The sequence below is a fragment of the Antechinus flavipes genome, chromosome 3 (genome assembly GCF_016432865.1).
Source record: "Antechinus flavipes isolate AdamAnt ecotype Samford, QLD, Australia chromosome 3, AdamAnt_v2, whole genome shotgun sequence".
Classification (NCBI taxonomy): domain Eukaryota; kingdom Metazoa; phylum Chordata; class Mammalia; order Dasyuromorphia; family Dasyuridae; genus Antechinus; species Antechinus flavipes.
In genome coordinates, this window is record NC_067400.1 from 265081988 (window position 1) to 265102549 (window position 20562).

The 20562-nt window shown below is 33.8% G+C and overlaps 1 protein-coding gene across 1 annotated transcript in view; it reads right to left on the minus strand.

The window, feature by feature from the left end:
* Positions 1-774: 774 nt before the first annotated feature.
* The window catches only part of TSPAN7 (tetraspanin 7), a 108913-nt gene continuing 89125 nt past the window's right edge, over positions 775-20562 (minus strand). The window contains exons 6-8 of the mRNA XM_051985034.1: positions 10648-10731; positions 2497-2573; positions 775-1845 (exon numbers count right to left, since the gene is read on the minus strand). Of these exons, the coding sequence (XP_051840994.1) occupies positions 2505-2573; positions 10648-10731 (153 nt within the window). The 3' untranslated portion in view covers positions 775-1845; positions 2497-2504. The remainder of the gene's footprint in view (positions 1846-2496; positions 2574-10647; positions 10732-20562) is intronic.

The following is a 20562-nucleotide window of genomic DNA, read 5'->3' on the forward strand; positions in this document are numbered from 1 at the left end:
TGGTACAATGCATGTAGTACTGGTCCTGGAAAGAGGAAGACCTCAGTTCAAATCTAATCTCAAACACTAGCTGTATGACCCTGGGTAAGTCATTTAGCCCCAAATGCCTGCCCAAAAAGAAAGCAAACTCATTACTTACTAATTATAGAATATTTAAACATAACAAATTATTTCATCTTTCCTCAGATTGTGAAGATATCACTGATCTTCCTTGCTCATTTATATAGGAATTAAGCCATTGAGTTGAAAACCAATGAGTTTTACATTTACTATTGCTGAAACTCAATGCCTGTTTAAATTAAAATGCTACTTTTAATCATGTGTAAAATATTTATACTTTAGTACAATAGTAAAAAGTATTATCTGGATATTAAGAGAAATTGAAAAATATGATATCTTTGTCCACATACTGAGTTTTATCCATATGATGAGAAATAGGGAAGGAGAGCCTGCAATTCATTCTGCCAATATCCGTTATATTCACTTCACAGGGTCTTGAGAAAGTTATTTAAAGAAATTTTGATAGTTGTATTTCCTCATTCAAAAATATCTACTTTACAAAGCTGTCTAAAGTTTTCAAAATATTTACTGATAAAACCAAATTTTCTATATTTAGGTTTCAGGGTGAAGGATGGAGCTAGGGCGAGGGAGGGAAAAAGAGATATAGGGATGGAGGGAAGGAGGGAGGAAAGAAGAGAGGGAGAGGAAGGAAGAGAAAGAAAGAGAGATTGAAGAGGAAAGTCAGGTGAAAATAAAATTAAAACAAAACACAAATAAACCCATAATGGCTCCATTTATTAACATATGTATCACAAATGCTCACAATATCAATGCATTCTTGGCATGCTAGACAGAGGCATTATTTAAAAATGTCTATTTTTAAAGGTTTTGAATTTTTGCTCCTCCCCAAACACTCATTTTAATCAATTTGATGATATTCTTGATGACTGTAATAGCAATGCATGAAAGAAATATAATTATAGAAAGAAAAAAGTCAAAATACAGCACAATCAGGATTAGCTTATATTATCTTTAGGGGAAAAAAGAGGTGATATTATTGCCTTTATAGTGAACAACAACACAGATTTGTAACAGTACTACACAGGTTCAAAGTCAGAGGCAAAAATTCACTAAACGATCTATATACATATGAGGCATACAACAGAGTAATAATCAACGATGTCTAAAAATCAAGAAAAACAATTTCCTTCAAGTATGACATTTTCAAAAATTTCCCTCTGAATATCTTCATGGTCTATTATTGGTTTTTCTTTCTAAGATCAAGATAGTTTGAGGAAGGGGAGGAAAAGTCCTTAGTAAAGCAGTAAATAAAACAAAATTAAAGACGATTAAACCAAAAGAAGAGAAATATTTCATATACTTGTTTAGATGAACATGTGCAACATTTATTAACCTCGGTGAAAGGCTAAGAATGCCCTCCAGCCACTACATGCAGAGTCTGATCAACATTGTTAATGGATTGATTACCTTTAAGTGACAATGCAACTACCGTATGGCCAAGGGCATAACAATAGCGCCACCTTACTCAGAGCCTTTGAAGATGGAGTGTTGTACAGTACTAGATGCAAAACAACTTGGGCTACTGTGTGGCACGACAGGACTTCACAGATGGAACTCTAGGTGTGGTACAATTTGACAAGTGGAGCTGAGACGTCGTGTCTGTTGGCGTTTAAGTTACATGTATGCATGTGTGTGTGTGTGTGTGTGTGTGTGTGTGTGTGTGTGTGTGTGTAGTATGCTGTAATATTCCTTGAAACTCTTCCTAGATTGTTGCAGCTCCCAGTTTGGAAACAGGTTTCTTCTTTCTCCAACATCCCTATGAAACTAAGAAGAAAATTAACTGATGAGTGGGTTTAGGCAAGTAATGATGCAGAAAATAGGCCTGTTTAATAAGCTGGGTGTTAGCAAGTATTGTTTCATACCTATCTTCATACCTATATACTCATAGACCTCTCTCCTGGTCCCTCCCTCTGCCTTTCCTGACCCCTCACCTCCATCCCTTCTGGTTCCCCATTATGTTCTCTTCCCTTCTCTTTTAAAATGTAAATTCTCAGAGGAGACCATTTTGCTTACATGTATTAGTGTATTTGTGTCCTAGTACCTAGAACTGTGCCAAGCATAAAGAAAGTGTTTACCAAAGGCTTGATTTTTCTACCAGTGTCAGGTCTGACACACAGCGGGCCATTCAAGAAATGCTTGTTTAAATAATATAAATCAAGAAAAAGAAAACCTTTTAAAAAGTGTACAGGATATAATTCTCTCCAAATGTTGCCTTAAAGGCCTCAAGATTGTTATGGAATCCCAAAAGGCTATTCCCTATTAAAATCCCTTCAGCTGCCAAAGCTTAGCTATACAATATTTGCCCATTAATTGAATCTTGAGGGCAACTCTTATACAATATCTACAAAATATATATATGAGTATGTACACCTATGAATAGAAATAGAAGTACATATAAATGTAAATAAAACTTACCTTTTTTATTACACCATCTCATACTGATTGGCAGTGATAAATCGGGACAGACAGCAGGCCAACAGCATACCAATCAACTATTGCAGGGAAGAAAAATGCAAAAGAGAATCAAGTTCCTTCCATGTACTTGAATGAATTCTGGCCCTTGTGGACAATTGGGACTCTATTTTAGATACTCCTTTCCTTGGCTTGTTTTTTGAAAAATTAGAATCAAGTACAATACAGAGAAATTGTATTAAATTCACTGAGTTCAGGATTACTGATCCCAAATGTAAGGTAAATCCTACATTCCTGCATCAGGATTTTGGGTTTAGATTTTGCTTTCTAGATTAGCCCTCAACAGAAATTTAAGAAGAACTCAGTTATCATACTGACTCCTAAAATATTACAACATATTAATTAAAAATTAGAATAATCTTGTCATCGACTAATGATGCTTCAACAGATGAAACAGATATTTTCCTTAATTTAGGTAATGGCACAAATGAACCTCATAAAAGAGTGATGACCAAAAATTCTGGAGCAAATCTTGGTTTGTGATCTCTGAAGAAGCAAAATCCTTACTGTGAAAATTCTATTTTATATTTTAACCCTAAAGTCTATTCTTTTCCCTGCCAAGGAAACACCTACTGGTTAAACAATTTAGCCACATTTATTATCTTATTTGGTAAGCTTAATGGCAATTCTTAGCTTCAGCTGCCATTCATGATATGCTAGAAAATTGGCCAATATACTTCAGAGAGAAAATATACAGTGTTTCTCATATTCATCTTTATGTCACTCACTTGTTTTAGTGATGACCAGGCATCATACAATCAAAATGACCTTGATCATGTTCTAGACTAGAATCATGTTCTAATTAAAAAAACCTTAACATGTCCTGGCTGTGTGACCCTCGCCAAGTCACTTAACCCCAATTGTGACCCGGGGCAAGTCACTTAACCCCAATTGCCTCAGGATGTGGCCTGATATCTCAGGCCAGATATCAACTCAGGTCCTCCTGACCTCAGGGCTGGTGCTCTTTCCACTGCACTACTTAGCTGCCCCACCTTCTATGTATTTTGCCTTAATCTCTTAACTTTATGTATCTTGCTCAAAATAGCTTCCTATACACTCGATTAATTAGTCTTGTCACCCCAACTCCTTAATTAGAACATGATTCTACCCAAAGAACAATTTCCTCTTCCATTTTACACATATATACTTAAAACCTGAATCCCTAAGTCCATTTATGTGAGACTTTCCCTTCAGTGGTAGAGACCAATGTCCCATTCCTGCATGACAGGTGGAGCAGAAATGATATGAGCAGGAGAGAGAAGAGGTCTGATCTCCCCATTTTGTTTAGGGGATTCTAGATTCCAACTTGAGGAGGAAACTCTAGAAGGAAAATCCAGAAAAGCTGGGAAAAGATTGACATGACAGATCGCCAGCTCCTCTCATGCTGATTTTTTATCATGCTGGCTTTTTCCTTGAGTCTTTTGCTTTCTATAGTGACCTAAAAAGAGTGTAGCATGTATCTTTTCTCTTGAGTGAAAGCTAGCATCCCTGAAGAGACCAATGAGACCAGATTTCCCTATCTCAGGCTCTTAGCAACTCCACCCCACCTCTTATGGACCAAAGACCTCCACTACTGAAGAAAATCTCATAGCAATTGGCTTTGGAAGCTTGGGTTACAAACTTATTCTCCAAAACCCTATTTCTATCTTAATGATACCCATTCTTGGAATTACTGCTTCCTTTTACAAGATCAGCTACCTCTTATGCCCTAAATTTTCTCCTGTCACTGAATTTCAACAAGTTATAGTAATTTTATTTGTGAAAAGGGGTTAGATGATTTTTTGTATTTAACTTAAAAAGCCTCAATCTTTTCTATCTCATATATATTTTTAACATCTCATAGAGGTATGTATACATATAATACAATCTTTAACTTTATGTTTTATAGTTCTCATTTTGCATGAAAAATATTATAGTCCAAGAATCCTTAGCTGTAATTTAGAGACAACAGATCAAGAAAATACCTCCAAATATTATGCTAAATATTGTTTATACTCAAATCCATGGCCTTCAGGGAAACACACCATTTTGCATTCTTAGTAACACAGAAAACATTCAGCTCTAAAGTGTAGGACCTAGTAACATTATCATCGAATCAGCAATAAAATAAGCAGAAAAAAATGCTGTTCACTTGAAATTCATTTCTGCCTCTCATTTCTGGAGTATAAACAAATTCTCATCTGCATGAAGGAAAACAATTTTTAAAAAATTTATTCCTTCAGTAAAAATAATTTTGTTTTTCCAAAACTATACTAAATTGAAGCTTATTTAAATCACATGAAAATATACGTGGACTTCTCTTCACACTGGATTTTATTTTAGACAACAAAAGTTGACAGCCAGTATTTAGAGGGCTAATCTTTCTATACTAGAAGTATAATATGGTGAAAAGAAGCCTGGACTTGGTAACTTGGTAATCAGGAGACCTACATTCAAATCCCATGTATTATTAATACTTATTATCTGTAATGGTGAACAAGATAATTATCTACATCGAGTCTTACTTTCCTCCTCTGTTAAATGGAAAGAATGTTTTTATTACTTATTTCATAATATTGTCAGGAATGAGTACTCTGCAGATATGAATTGTTATTATTATTATTATTCCAACTACTGGAGACACTTGATTTTCATCAAATCAGTGCTTTTTTTTCCCCCTTCCTGATTGAAGGAATAGTCCCAAAATTCTTTATCTATCAAACTAGGTTAAAAAGAAAAAATGTTGTCCAAGGTAATTTATTATAAAAAAATTAAAACCAAATATTTTATCTTCATAAAAGTAAAGTCATGTTCTACACACAAAGGCAGGCTGCATCTGTCCTTTCATTTAGTCTGGGTCAATAAACAATGCATGACTGTCAGACTTGATTAACCTGAATATAGCAAATTCCATCCATCTTTATTCAGATTAAACAAATACCAGAATAATTGGCATACACAAAATGTATTTCTATTTTACAGCTGGCAGATGGCCTCTGTGACTGTCCATCATCTTCCTTTATTTTCTATTTTTAGATCCACATAGCTTAAATCTACCCATGATACTATAAAGAATTGGGTTTTTAAAAAATTTCTATTTATGAATTACCAAAATTTCAAGATTAGAAAATAATTCTATTTGAAAATAAGAGGAGAGGGAGTTTATTCTCCTCTGCTATAAAACAGTAGGCCATTGTTCATATAGAAGATTTGGGACCACTGACCTAAGCAATTTAGCCACCAAAAGAGATATATGTTCCTATATTTGGTTGAACAGGGCTAAGTAATTAGTCCCAATCTAATGAATACAAACCAAACCAAAATACTAATACTAACACTAGCTGCTTTGTCAGTGTTTTATTCTTCTTTCTTCTTATCAGTAATTCCTCTAGGGAACTATGTATCTTTAAAATGTTAATTTTCAAAGTAGGGAAGCAGAAGAGGAAAAGGTTTTTTCACATTAAAGACAGAGTATTGTCCCATTATCCTAGGAACAAGTTTTAGATACACCTCAGGTACTAATTGGAACACTGTTTAAAAGCACCAAGTAGCAATCATGCTGTAAATTTCAGCATGGAAACAATGAAAATCGTTGGTAATAAATCAACATAGAGAGGTTTAAGAATGCATGTTGTCATGAGGATCTTGGGCTACAGGAAGAAGGGTCATGGCAGAAATATAACCAGCAAAGACCCTCAGATGGCAAGAAAGCCTCTAATTTCCCCTTGGTTAATGCTTTTATTCTCTGGGGTATAATCTAACCCCAGTTTCCAGAACATAAAGGGGCAGGTAAGTAAAGCTACAAAGCTAATGAGGCCAGTGACAAGCACTAACTCAAATTCATTAAAACTATTTTGAAATTGGAAAGATTATATGCTAACGACTCAACTGAGAACTTCTTTTGCATTTTGGGGAAAACTCCTAATAACTTAAACTGAATTGAAAGTGAATAAATGCTGATTGGGAAATTTTCCTGGCTCAGCCTAGGAAGAGAAGTAATTCCAAAATTCTTGGATTAATATTAGCAAGAAATGGGGAAATAACACCAAATGGGAGCTAAAAAAAAGCAACAGCTCCCTCTAGTTGTACATGTGTCCAGTGGGACAAGGCAGCCTTCAAACATAAGTGAGTTTACCCTCAAAGGGAGCCATCAAAGAGGCTCATAATTCTGGGCAGTGTCACCTGAAGGGCCTGGGAGGACCAAAAGATAGAAAGCACAAAGGGAGAAGCAGCAGAGAGGGGGACATGTATGTTCTCAAAGGAGCACCACTTTTGCCTCCCATCTCTCAATCATATACACACACTTACTTTTTCTTGTGATCAAATACCATCAACCAATTCATTTTTTTTTTTTTTAATATTAGGAAAGAAGTGACAGAGTGTCTGGTTGTCTGTTCAAGTTCAAATGCAGACAAATGGATTCTACACTTGGGCAGGACAAGTCCTCTAAGTCCTGAGACATCGCCCTGAGGGGACACCAAGACAGATGCCAAGCCTAGTAGAAAACAGGAGAATAAGGTAAAGGCCTCTTGCCCATCTTTACAGACCCAGGATATCTGTTTTTCCATGTGAGACAGTCTCATAAAAGAAAGAGACCTAAATCTGGGGTCTGAGGCCCTAACTTTGCATTATGACTCTGATGCTTAACAGCAGGATAGCCCTGGGCAAACTGAGTCCCAGTGTCTTCAACTGTAACTGGGAATAGTAGCATGGATCTTATTCTCCTTGCAAGTGTTATGCCTCAGTCTCCCTGGTGGCAACCCCCTTTCCTGGCCATTAGGACTGAGATAATTAGGGCTGGGAGCCCTGACCACAAGCATTCTAAAGAGTCATAAAATGCAGATTGTTTATCTCAAGATATGTAGGCATCTCTCCTCTCTGGGACATCCTAGCTCCTGGTCCTCCCAACTTATCAGAATTTATGATCCTTCCTTACCCCTAACCTGTCAGAACTGAATTTATGGTCCGTTCTGGAAGTTCCCGCTGGCTCACCAGTGCTCTACCCCCATCTCTGCCTTTGTTTCCCTGATTGCTGGAACCCTATAAGAATCCCTGGAATCTCTCATCACTGCTGGATGCTTTGAGACAAGAGTCCAATCCAGCCAACTGGGGTCAACATGGAGCCTGTTTTGCCCCTACTCAAGCTCTCCATTAATAAAATATTAAAATTCTCTAATCTCTATCTTGCCTCAGTTTCTTGGCATAACACAAAGCTGTTATGAGATTCAAACAAAATAATATACTTGAAAAATTTTAAAAGGCTAATTTATAAGTCATTTGTTATTACCCCTACGAAGCAGGGATGTGGTAAAAAGTGTATTTTGTAAATCTGACAATGCTATAAAAACATCATCATTACTGTGACATCCCAAACACAAGTTATATGAGAGTGCTTAAGGGTGCTAGGTTGATCTGTGGCTTGACTTACTCTAAATTAAAGTTGAAACTATGTAAGAATAATTCAGGCAGGAAGGAAAAATCCTACAAAACAAATGCTGCTAAAACTCAATACAACAAGTTACCAAGGTTCAGAAGGGTAGTCTGTCAAGTCGAGAGAAACAGACACCTTTCTTGGGGAAAGTGAAGAAAACAGGATTCAGTAACAAGGGCTGTCACAGTGTTGCTAAGCACTAAAGGATACTCAGATGTCCAGAAGAACATTTTAAAGGTTATGAGGGTAAGTATGAATAAAATACTTGCCAAAACATCACATTTACACTTCCAAAAGACTAGACCTGGATTTAGATATGCTTTTTTTATTATTATTGTTGTTGTTATTTAACACTTAGGAAATTATGCTATTTTCCTAGGATAGCTACAACAGGGATGAACCAGGTAGTCAGGGACAAGACAAGGAGAGAGAAAAGATCAGTGGGGTTAGGGAAAGGACTGCTACCTTTCTTGCCTCTCATACCTGCAAAGAGATTTTTAATCCCACTACCTAGTAAGATCTGGTAGGAAGGTCCTGAGGTTCAAGTACATATATAGAAAAGAAATTCAATGTATTTTAATTAGGACACTGATAAACTGGTGTGTATTTCTAGGAGGATGATTAGCAAAACGTAAGACTGAAGAAATTAAAAATGTTCAGCTTACAGAAAGGAAAGTTTTTGGGGAGAGAGGATGAGATAATTGCTGGCTTCATGTATTTAGTGGATTGGCATAAGGAAGTGGGGTGTTTCTGCTTAGCATTAGAAGACAGAAACAGAAACAATTGAGAATATATAGGAAGACTTTAGTTTCGTGTGAGGAAGAACTTCCTAACACTCTGAACAATTAAAAATTGGAATAGGAATACTATGCAATAAAATTATAATATATACAAATACATATATAAGTATATATGTCCTATATTAATGTTATGTGTTATGTACATATTATATAATAAGTTATATAATAGCTAATTTGACTTTTACAATAAATAAAAATAGATGCTATTATTGTCCTCACTTTTTAGACTTTTTAGACACAGCCAATATTATATTGGAGGCAAAGACACAGGTCTTCCCTTAACCCTGGATCTTGCTCTTTAGTCAAGACACTATGCTGCTTCTCTAGACATTCACTAGGGAGAATTTCAACAAAATTAGCTTTTTTCCATAAATAAAAACCTCCTTGATATTAAACACAAATCTGTCCTTTCTGATCAATACAGATCGACAAAACCGTGAACTAAATATTAGCTGATTTTTAAGCATTCAAAGTTCTCTACTGTGAGCCCTCTAGACTGGCATCATCCATATGATTCAGGATCCACTTTAGAAGTGTCATCCCTGTAAACAAGATGTTATTGAAATGCCAACTGTTATTGTAACTATACTACCAAAATTCACAATAACCTGATGGAAGGCTCTGTGGTGGAGTAGAAAGACCTAGATCAGAAGACTATTGATTTGAAACACAATTATGATATTTTATAATATGGCTACAGAAATGCTAAGGGTTTTTAATTCAATTTTTTTTGTGATCACTTCTACCTGATATATGATTTCATGCTAGTGCTTAATGCATGTAAGAAACAGGAAATATGTCTAACTGTAAAATAAAGAATTCTAAAACTGCAATGAGAAATCACCAAAGACATTTTTAATAAATGGGTCTATATTTTTTTTGAGATGAATGTCTTTAGTTTTTTTTTTTTTAATATTATTTGGGAGAAAGAAAAGTTATTTGCCTAACTTTTCTAGTTTCATAGGATGTACATATGAAAATTATAGTTCCCCAAACTTAAGTTATAGAAATATATTAATTAAGAAAGAACTAACTTTTAAATTGTTTGGGGTTGGATGAATAGAGTTAGACTTAAACATTAATTTAGTAAAGTCATTTATCAAGTTACAAATATTTTTTCAGCTTTTCCCAACTCTAGAGGCCTAAAGAAAATTTTAGTGCTAGAGGTGAGATTTTTTTAACTTTCATAAAAATTATTAACTTTTTTCAGTTTCTAAAGTTTTTGTCAATCTTCTTTAATTCTTGAGCCCATAGGCCTAATTTATAAGACTGCCTAAATGAAAAGTTGGGCTTTTTAGAACATGAGTGCATGATAAAAATTTACCTGACATTTCAGGAGCTAATAGAAAAAAAGAAAATAACCAATTACTAAAGCTGAGAATGAATGTGAAGTGAAATCAGCCCTATTAAAAGTAAAGACCCTCCACAAAATCCATAGTAACAAAGGGAAAAAAAGGGAAGGGAACAGGTCAACTAGCAAAAGGGGAAAAAAAAGTCTTCCCTAAATATGGATCAGTTATTTGATATTTTGAATTGTTTATGCTCCAATTAAGCCAGTTCTTTGTTGGATTAACCTGTATTTGACTTAATGGAGAGACAAGTTGAAAAAGTTGAAAACAAAAGCTGGTTGAACTGTAATTGATATTCCCTTGATGTAAAAACTTCATTTAAGTTGAAAAAGGGAAATCAATAAACAGATGACCTGAAGATTAATAAGCATTAGGCTCTATCCCCATTGCAGCAGCTTTTCCTAAAGTAAAAGGTAACCTGGCAGAGTGGCAAGAAAAGCTGAACAAGAAATGGGAGTGAAAGAGAATAGAGTAAATATCAATCAATCAACAAGGATATAAGCCAGAGAACAAATAAATGAGCAGGTCCCCATACCTGGGAGAATGCAATTCCAAAAGCCACTCCAGCGATGATTCCCATATTTGTTTCCATAAAACTGGTCACCAGATCATAACAACCCTGGAGGGAAAAAGACAGATAACACTTTATGACATGTTTTTTGAGGTCTTGAATCTGAAGATTTGTCACATGATTCTTTAATTTTATTATATGAAATATAGTCTAGCTATCATTTAGCATTTGGAACAGTAAAGGTTTTTTTTTTAATTAAAGAAATAATTAGCTGAAATAGACCACCAAACTGAGTGAAAACTAAATAATATTTTTAAAAAAACCATACTTGCCAACTTAGAAATCTGTTTTCTTTTATGATGTTAAATCTACCACGCACTGAAGGCAGTATTCATATGAAAAACTCACAGATTAATCAACATTTTATAACATGGGTAACTAACTGTATCTTAAGTCATTCCCCCTTTTTAGGCCTTGTTACCTCACCCGAAAAATGAGAGGACTGAGGATAAGATGCCCTCTGGCTTCAAATCTATGATTCAAACTGGGATAGAACCACATCTTTTGACGCTAAAAGCAGCACTGTTTTCCCTATACCATGGTGTTTCTTGAGAAGTATTTCCACACTCAGTGTATTTTCTATATTAGGCACATTGCTTCTATTTGTCTCTCTGTCTCTCTCTCACACATATACACACACACTCCAAACATTTTTTCCTCTTCAGATTTTTTTTTTTTGCTTTCACATGCAAATGTGGATACACACACTGATGATGCTCACTCATACTTAAATGGATAAATTTTGGTTTTTAAAATTTATCTATATAAGTTTTAGTTTAAGTTTAAGTAAATTAAGATCTACCACCCTTCCCCCCAAGCCTCAGAATATGTTTCTTGAATGCAGGGACTATTTTGTTTTTGCCTTTATATAGCCAGTATATAGCATGTTTACTCACAAGTAGATGCTACTGTAGATGAACAAGTAGATGCTAAATTAATAAACAATTATTTATTACACACCTACTATGTGTAGACACTCTGCTAATCTTAATAAAGGTTGCTGAATTGAATATTTCTCTACTCCATCCTGTTTCCTACTTTCCCCACATTTCTGTCTTCTGTCAGAGACCTCTTCCTACACATACACACACAAAAAGCCCCTTCTTTCCATCTCCTACTTCTGAAAATCTGCTTAAGATGGAAGTTAAGAAGCCTCCAATGATCCCTTCTCACACTCCCAATTAAAAAAAGGTCATTCCTTTTCCTGATTGCAAAAAAGTATATTTTGCTACTTTTATGAGCTTTTCCTATTTCACAGTAAACTCATGTGTAACTATATATAGTATAGTATTGTGTATTTGTATAAATCCCTAATCATGTGTAAGATACATAAAAACAGCTACAAAAAAATCTTTTTTTTTTTTTTGCATTTCCACCAGTACAGATAGAACTCTATCTATAGCAGTCAGATAATGATTACTTAATGAAATAAATAAAAAGTAGTTGTTTTAAAGTCTATATTATGTACATGAAAAGTCATAAATTTATAAAAGTAGCAGTTTTATAAGTCTTATCCATTTAAAATGAGATGTTGCATTCTAGCCCCAATTAATTACCATTGAATACTTATATTAGGTATACAGTACAAGGCAGCCTCGAACTGAATGATTTAGATAGTAAATGCTGAAGGAATTTAGAAAAACAAATGAGAGATGTTGAAAATAGTCTTCAGAGAGATGGCAGGCCTTGACCTGGACTAGCTCACACAGGATTTAGAGAGAAGAGAACACGCATTCCAGGTTGAGGCCCAAACACGAGTAAAGTTAAGAGTCCTAGCTGATTCTTTGATTTGAAAATCAAAATGGTTTAAGAGCCTGAAGGGACCCCAAAAGCCATCTAGCCCACTTCCTCATTTTACCGCTGAGGAAAAACAGGTTCATGGAAGTATAGCGACTTGCACAAGATCACAATAGTAAATAAATGTAGGAGGAGTTAGGATTTGAACCCAGATCCTCTTTCTGAGGATAAAGGGTTTATATCAAAGAGTAGTGAAAGATAAGCTTGCCCAAGACAGATGGAATGACTAGAGTTCCAGTTTTATGGGAAACAAAAGATAAGTAAAGACAGGAAGGGTGTTGCCACATTATGGTGGCCTAAAACGTCAGGCTAAGGAATAGGAACTTCACAATACTGATAAAGGAAAGTGACTATAGGCATTTTTTGTAGGGTGGAATGGAGGAGGGGGTGGTGAAGGAGATAAAATTTAATAGTTAACTATTAATTTTTATATTTTAATTTTATTTATTTACTTAAAACAAATACAAAATAGAAAAAGTTTTTTTTTTCAATTGCCATGTGTGATTATCAGAACATGAGAAGATTCGAAATATACAAAAAAAATTTTTTATTTCAATCAAGTCTAAATAATACTCTGCCCTGTGTTCAGAAATATCCATCTTTGCTTCCTTGTAGGTTTTCTTTTGTTATCTACTGTACATGTTTTACTTTATTTTTCCCCCTTTCTCCCTCTCACCCCTACTACTTTCCTTAAGAAGGCTACAATTAAAAGCAGCTACATTTATATGTATATACACACATGTGTATACATATATATGTATATATATACATATATATATACAGACACCTATATCTATATACAGAACCATATCATCTATATATCTATATATAATCTACAATATACATCTATAATATATCTATACTATCTATAATTATAAACATATATACATGTATAAATTCATATCCATCTATGTAAGGTCATGATATGCTTGTTGGTCCTCTTCTTTTGAAGATAGATAACATTATCCCTTCATTAAGTCCAAGTCTTTCCATATTTTTTTAAATCCTCATTTCCTATACCACAACAATATTTCAACCTTATACTATCTAGTTATTTAGCTGCTGATTTTTAACTTTGGTTGTCTGTGACTAATAAAGTTAATTCAGATTTTTCTAAATGGATGGTTTTAACTTAGCTGGTTTAAAAGTAAAAAGTGTCTAACTAGTTAGACAAGAATTGCTCCTTTCTGAGATTTGCCACATCAATCTAATCCAAGTGGGAAAAGATAGATTTGATGCGTGGTCTCATAGCAAATGTACAAAAATAAACAAAAAAACTAATTAATTTGCCTTTTAAAATTTTATTTTTGATGTTATTCTATACTTAACATCAATAAATATGACCATTTCTTCATGGAATATGGAAAGAGGAATATGCATGTGAAACCATTAATATTAACTAGGAATAGTCTTTAAAAAAAAAACAAATTTAACAAACTGCTAATTTATTTATGTTTCCTCTTGAATCTCAATTTGTTTTTCTTAAAAAAAAATCCTTTCTCAATTAAAAAACAAACAAAAAACACCCTACACTTCTTTGCATCAAATAAGCCTCACTGGAGTTAACAAATCTATGTATAAGGCATATTTGAAAATAGATATCTTATTCTGAATCTCAAATCTATCACCTCTCTGCCAAGAGGTGAGTGGTATGCTTTATTGTCAGCCCTCTGGAATCACTGTTGGTGCACTGTATTGATAAATTTCTTAAGCCTTTCAAAATTCTTTTCCTTTAAAATGATAAAGTCTCTGTATGAATTATTCTCCCAGTTCTGTTCATTTCATTCCACATCAGTTCATGTCTTCCTAAGTTTCTTTGACTTAATTTCTTTTGTCATTTATTACAATTAAATAATATCTCATTACATTCATATACCATAATCAATTTCCAAATGATCAATATCCACTTTGTTTCTAGTCTTTTGCTAGGACAAAAAGTGCTGCCTTAAATATTTAAAGAGTTTTTTCTCTTTGTTTTTAATGACCATGGGGTTGTATCACTGAGTCAAAAATATGTCTAGTTGAGTAACTTTGGAGGAATAATTCCAATGAATTTCTTTGTCAACTACTTGCCATTTAAAAGTTTAAATAGCAAGACTTCAGTAATATTTTTAAAATTCATTTAATAATATGAATTGGTAGTGATTATGCAGGAGCAGGGATACATAACTCAGCATTAATATCATGTACTAATCACATTTTAAAAAACACTGCCATATTCTTTAGCCCAATTGAAATCACTATTAATTTATTTCATTAAACAATCATTGTTCTATGGCTTATATAGTACAAAATTAAGTTAAATATCACAATCTTTAAGATTTTTTTTCATTCTGAAAATGAAAGGATAATTGAATTTGGTATTTTTCTATTCTTTATGAAAGACATCAATTCACCTCTGCATTAGAATAAGTTCCATTAATTAATCAGATTGAAGACTATAAGACTAAATCAGACTAAGGGCAACTAGTTAAAATTGGAAAAGCATGCTGTTGAACAAAATTTTAAAATAATTTATCTAATTTTAAAGCAAAGAGAAGCACAGTTTTCTATTTATCTTAATTTGGTTCCTAACAATTTTCCAGCTACCATTTTCACTGCTTTTCCCCTGATTTTGCAAATTCCCTGGGGTGTGTGAAAGTTCCAGCTGAGTTATATCTCCTGACAAGTTGTATTTTACATGCCTACAATCTGTCATTCAAAGAAACACATACTAACTTAGCAACTACCATGTGACTTGTATTTTCACTGAAACTGACAAACTATAATTCCTAGTTATTTGATGCAAATTTTAAAGGAAATAAATGAAATATCATCCATAAGATTTTGTGAAGTTTTGCTCACTTTATAGTTAGCAACTGGGCTTTAACTTTTATGAGCATCAACATAATCTCATGCTGATTTTCTATTGCAGGGGAGAAGAGTGCAGTTAGGATCAAAGAAAGCAGAGAAAGGAAAATGAATTTTCTAATAGTTTCTAAAAACAATAAAGCATAGGATATATGTTCTTTCCCTGACCATCACTGAGACCTTTTTCCCAAAGAATATAAAAATATAAATAGAATAAAAAGTACAAAAGTATTACCATTTGCCAACAAGCCAGCAAATACTGAAGCAAACTTTAAAATCTAATGTTTGTAAAATCATGTAGGCTTTTTCACCATGCCATATAAATTGAGCTGAAAAAGATCTTATAGATCAACGAGCTTAGATCTGTCATTTTACAAAACAGAAGAATTCAAACGAATTTTTCAGATATGAGAATGATAGATGCTATTGATGCAAATAGTGTTCCCCTTGAACATTTGGGGTGATGGGATGGAAACTCCGAGGAGCTCTCTCCTCTGGGAGAGACCCGCCTCAGGGAATCAAGATAAGTAGTTTAATTCTGTTATCTTGGTGGGACTAGTTAAACCCTCTATTGAGTAACTGTACCTTCTATTGAGTAGTCGTACCCTTTATTGAGTTGAAAATTAGTCCAGGATCACTCCTACTTAGCTTGAACTTAAAATCTAGGCCTGGAGACAGTGACAACATTGAAAGAATTTCATTCAATTGATCTCTTATAAAAAAGACAACTTTAAACTCATAACTTGCAGAATGTCTAAAGCAGGATTGTATCTTGTCAAGGAACCTCTCCTTGGCATAGCTGCCTGCCAGGACTTCTGCCCAGTGTAAAGACATTCTCTTTTCAGCAATAACCCCTTTTTATTTCTCTGCCAGGATTTCTCTGCTAGAACCTTTATTTCTCTGCCAGGACTTTATCACTGAGGAATTCAGTCTTCCTAGAAAAGCTGACTTCTGCAGGGCCAACAATAAAACTTCCCTTTTGTGCCACTAATATTTCAAGTTTGTGAATTCTTTCAAGTTGAACTTGTGCCAACCAGAAAGGGATTCTCACACCTCAACTCTGTGCACTGCCACTAACTACATCATTGTTATAGGGATTGTGGAAAGCAGAGAGAACAGGAGACTGTTGAAGAAGCTGTGAATTACTCCAATTGTTCTAGAAATTAATCTGGAATTAATAAAGTTGACCAAAAGGTTAATGCCCTTTGACTTAAGAGATCTCATTGCTAGGAATATACCAAAAGGAGATCAAAGACAGAAAGATAGCTCCCAAATACATAAGATATTCAAAACAATATTTTTTATAGTAGGAAGTGAAAACTCATCAACTGGAACAGTGGCTAATTGTGGTACACACATCACTAGTACTGCTTCATGAGAAACAGTGAATATGAAGAATTCAGAAAAGCGAAGACATAAATTTGCTAAATAAACAAAACAATAAACACACCTACACAACACAATTAAACAATACTATAAATATTAAATGACTTTTTTGAGGTCACACACAAAGTCAATGATAGAGCTAAAACTAAGCTAGGCCTCTTGGGCTAGGTTCAGTGCTTTCTAGTACGCTAATCTGCTTTTATCTTAAAAAACATTTGTCTTATGATTGCTTTAAATTATGAATTTACCTAAGGGCAAGTGAAATTGGCTAAAATTATACAAATTTGATTTACATTCAATCTTTTAGGAATGTACACAGTAAGGCACAGCTGTAGTTAAAAAAAAAAAAAACACCTTTAGCAGTTCAATAGATTTAGTACACAAGAGATAAGAAATTAAAATTAATGTCATGAAAAGTTATTTGCAATATGGAACAGAAGTGATATGAGGAATCCCAGATTTTCTGATCTAGGTTACTTTCCAGAGAATTGTATCTGTCCTCTGGTTACTTCTGGTGGGACACATGCTTTGGCCCTTTGATGACCATGGGTCTTGCTGGGATATTTCAATGATTCAATGGTCATAGAATTCTAGATAGCAGTACAGATAAAGGAAACTGGAACCCAGGGTGTCACATAGGCAGCAAGCATGAGAAATGGGATCTCAATATAGGTTTTTTGTAACTCTTTATCCCTTCTCTATTTTGCCAGTCTTTTGTCCCTGTGATAGCATTATTCTTATGCTAGTATTACCACAGGTTCTCTCTCTCCTTTCTGCCTGTACGACCCCAAGTTATATGATTTTTTTAGACTTTAGTTGCTTAAATTTTTCTTTTTTTTTTCTTTTTTACTTATCTACTTCTCTTTTGTTCCTTTTATTACCCTGCCCAGTTGAGTAACTTGAAATCTTTTGCCCTCAATTTTCCTCCAAAGTCTTAGAAATTTTCTTTTATATCATACACATGCCTCTAAAAATCTTTCTTTTGTCTTAGTTCCAGTCTATTATGGATTTTATTTGCTGATTCATGAATCATACTCTCATTGGTTCCTTCTTTATTTCTTCTTATTCCTAACTCCCTCATGGAATTAAAAATTCTGAACCCGATTTAAACTGCTTCTTCTATTTGACTTCTAAGCTATTGTCCTTATAGATTCTACTTGCACCCTCTTTTTTTGTTTTCTGTTGTGTTCTGTTCTTAGAAACAGAAATTTATGAGGGAAAATAATGTGAGACCTAAGCAGTTGTGTTATTTAGTGCCTCTAGTCCTAAAGTTCGGTACTACCCTCTCAGTTCTTGCTATGATCAATTTCCATTCCTAAGGCCATGTTATTCTGCTTCTGGTCCTGTGCCCAAACCCTATTACTGTTCTGATTGCCCATAGATAATTATAGATACCTTCTTCTGGGAGCAGGATGTTATCCAGGATATACAACTCTTTTTCAGAGAAGTTGGTCTCCCTAAGATGTAAACCTCCACCTAGATGAACCCATTATAAAGTACCTATCTTATACAATACATACACCTCTTCTCTCATGGAACTGGCCTTTAGAGACACCCTTCTCTCTCAGATGAAACAAACTCATTTCTACCTAGCTCCACCACCTAATCTTAATCTTTCTCTTTTTGCATTTATCCTTACAACTATGGACTTAAATGCAGGCATATGATCACTCCCTTCTTTCTCTTACTTCTTTTTCTTATTCATAGAATTTCACATTCTGTCATTCTTTTCCACAAGAAATTTGCTTCTAGGGAATAGGGAGATTTAGTCAATAAAGTATTAATCCAACTCATTTACTTTCATTTCTCCTGATTCTTTTAATTCTTCTTAAACTTTTAGCCTCTTACATCCTTTTCTAAAATTGATATTAATCTTCCCTTTTTAAAAACAATAAATCTATACATTTGGAATGAGTTTTTTACTTAATCTTTTCTTGATAATAATGTTTACCTTTTTGTGTTTTTGATGTTAAGGTGTTTGCAAATTGTGCCAATATTCTATAATATTTTCTTTATTTGGATAAGAAGGACAGAAATGCCTCACATGTCTTTGTTATAATGAATGTCCTTTTTTCACTTCTGATAGAGTCAGGATATACTTTGGATTACATCTTTTAAAAAAATTTCATTAAAGCTTTATTTGATAAAATTAAACACCCATTCCTATTAAAACCACTAAAAAATATAGGAATAAATAGACTTTTCCTTAAAATAGTCAGTAGCATCTATTTAAAACCATCAGCAAGCATCATATGTAATGGGGATAAACTAGAAATATTCCCAATAAGATAAAAAATGAAACAAGGTTGCCCACTATCACTATTACTGTATTATAGTATTATATTTAATACTGTATAAGAAATGCTAGCTTTGGCAATAAGAGAAGTAAAAGAGATTAAAGGAATTAGAGTAGGTAATAAGGAAACCAAATTATCACTCTTTGAAGATGATATAATGGTATACTTACAGAACTCTAGAGAATTAACTAAAAAACTATTAGAAATAATCCACAACTTTAGCAAAGTTGCAGGATATAAAATAAATTCACATAAATACATCACTAATAAAACTCAAAAGCAAGAAATACAAAGAGAAATCCCACTTAAAATATCTATTGATAGTATAAAATATTTGAGAATCTATCTGCCAAGGGAAAGTTAAGAATTATATGAGAAAAACAACAAAACACTTTCCACACAAATAAAGTCAGATATAAACCATGGGAAAAATATCAAGTGCTCTTGGATAATAAGATGACAATACTACCTAAACTAATCTATTTATTTAATGCCACCAATCAAACTCCCAAGAAATTATTTTACTGACCTAGAAATAATAATAACAAAATTCATCTGGAAGAACAAAAGGTCAAGAATTTCAAGGGAATTAATGAAAAAAAAATCAAATGAAGATGGCCTAGCTGTACCAGATCTAAAACTATATTATAAAGCAGCAGTCACCAAAACCATTTGGTATTGGCTAAGAAAAAGACTAGTTGATTAGTGGAATAGGTTAGGTTCACAGGACAAAATAGTCAATGACTATAGTATTATAGTGTTTGACAAACCCAAAGATGTCAGCTTTTGGGATAAGAATTCACTATTTGACTAAAACTGTTGGGAAAATTGGAAACTAGTGTGGCAGAAACTAGACATTGACCCACACAGAACACCGTACACCAAGATAAGGTCAAAATGGATTCATGATCTAGACATAAAGAATGAGATCATAAACAAATTAGAAGAACATAGGATAGTTTACCTCTCAGGTCTGTGGAGGAAAGAATTTGTGACCAACGAAGAACTAGGGGTCATTATTGATGACAAAATACATAATTTTGATTATATTAAGTTAAGGTTTTGTACAAACAAAACTAATGGAGATAAGATTAGAAGGGAAGCAATAAACTGGGAAAACATTTTTACATTCAAAGGTTCTGATATTTCTAAATTTCTAAAATATATAAAGAAATGATTCAACTTTATAAGAATTCAAATCATTCTCCAACTGATAAATGGTCAAAGGATATGAACCAACAATTTTCAGATGAAGAAATTGTAACTATCTGTAGTCCTATGAAAAGCTGATTCAAATCACTATTGATTAGAGAAATGCAAAATAAGACAACTCTGAGGTACCACTATACACCTCTCAGATTGGCTAAGATGACAGGAAAAGATGACGAATGTTGGAGGAAATGTGGGAAAACTAGGACACTGATACATTGTTGGTGGAACTGTGAATGGATCCAGGAATTCTGAAGAGCAATCTGAAACTATGTCCAGAGGACTATAAAACTGTGCATACCCTTTGTATCCAGCAGTGTTATTAACTGAGTTTATATCC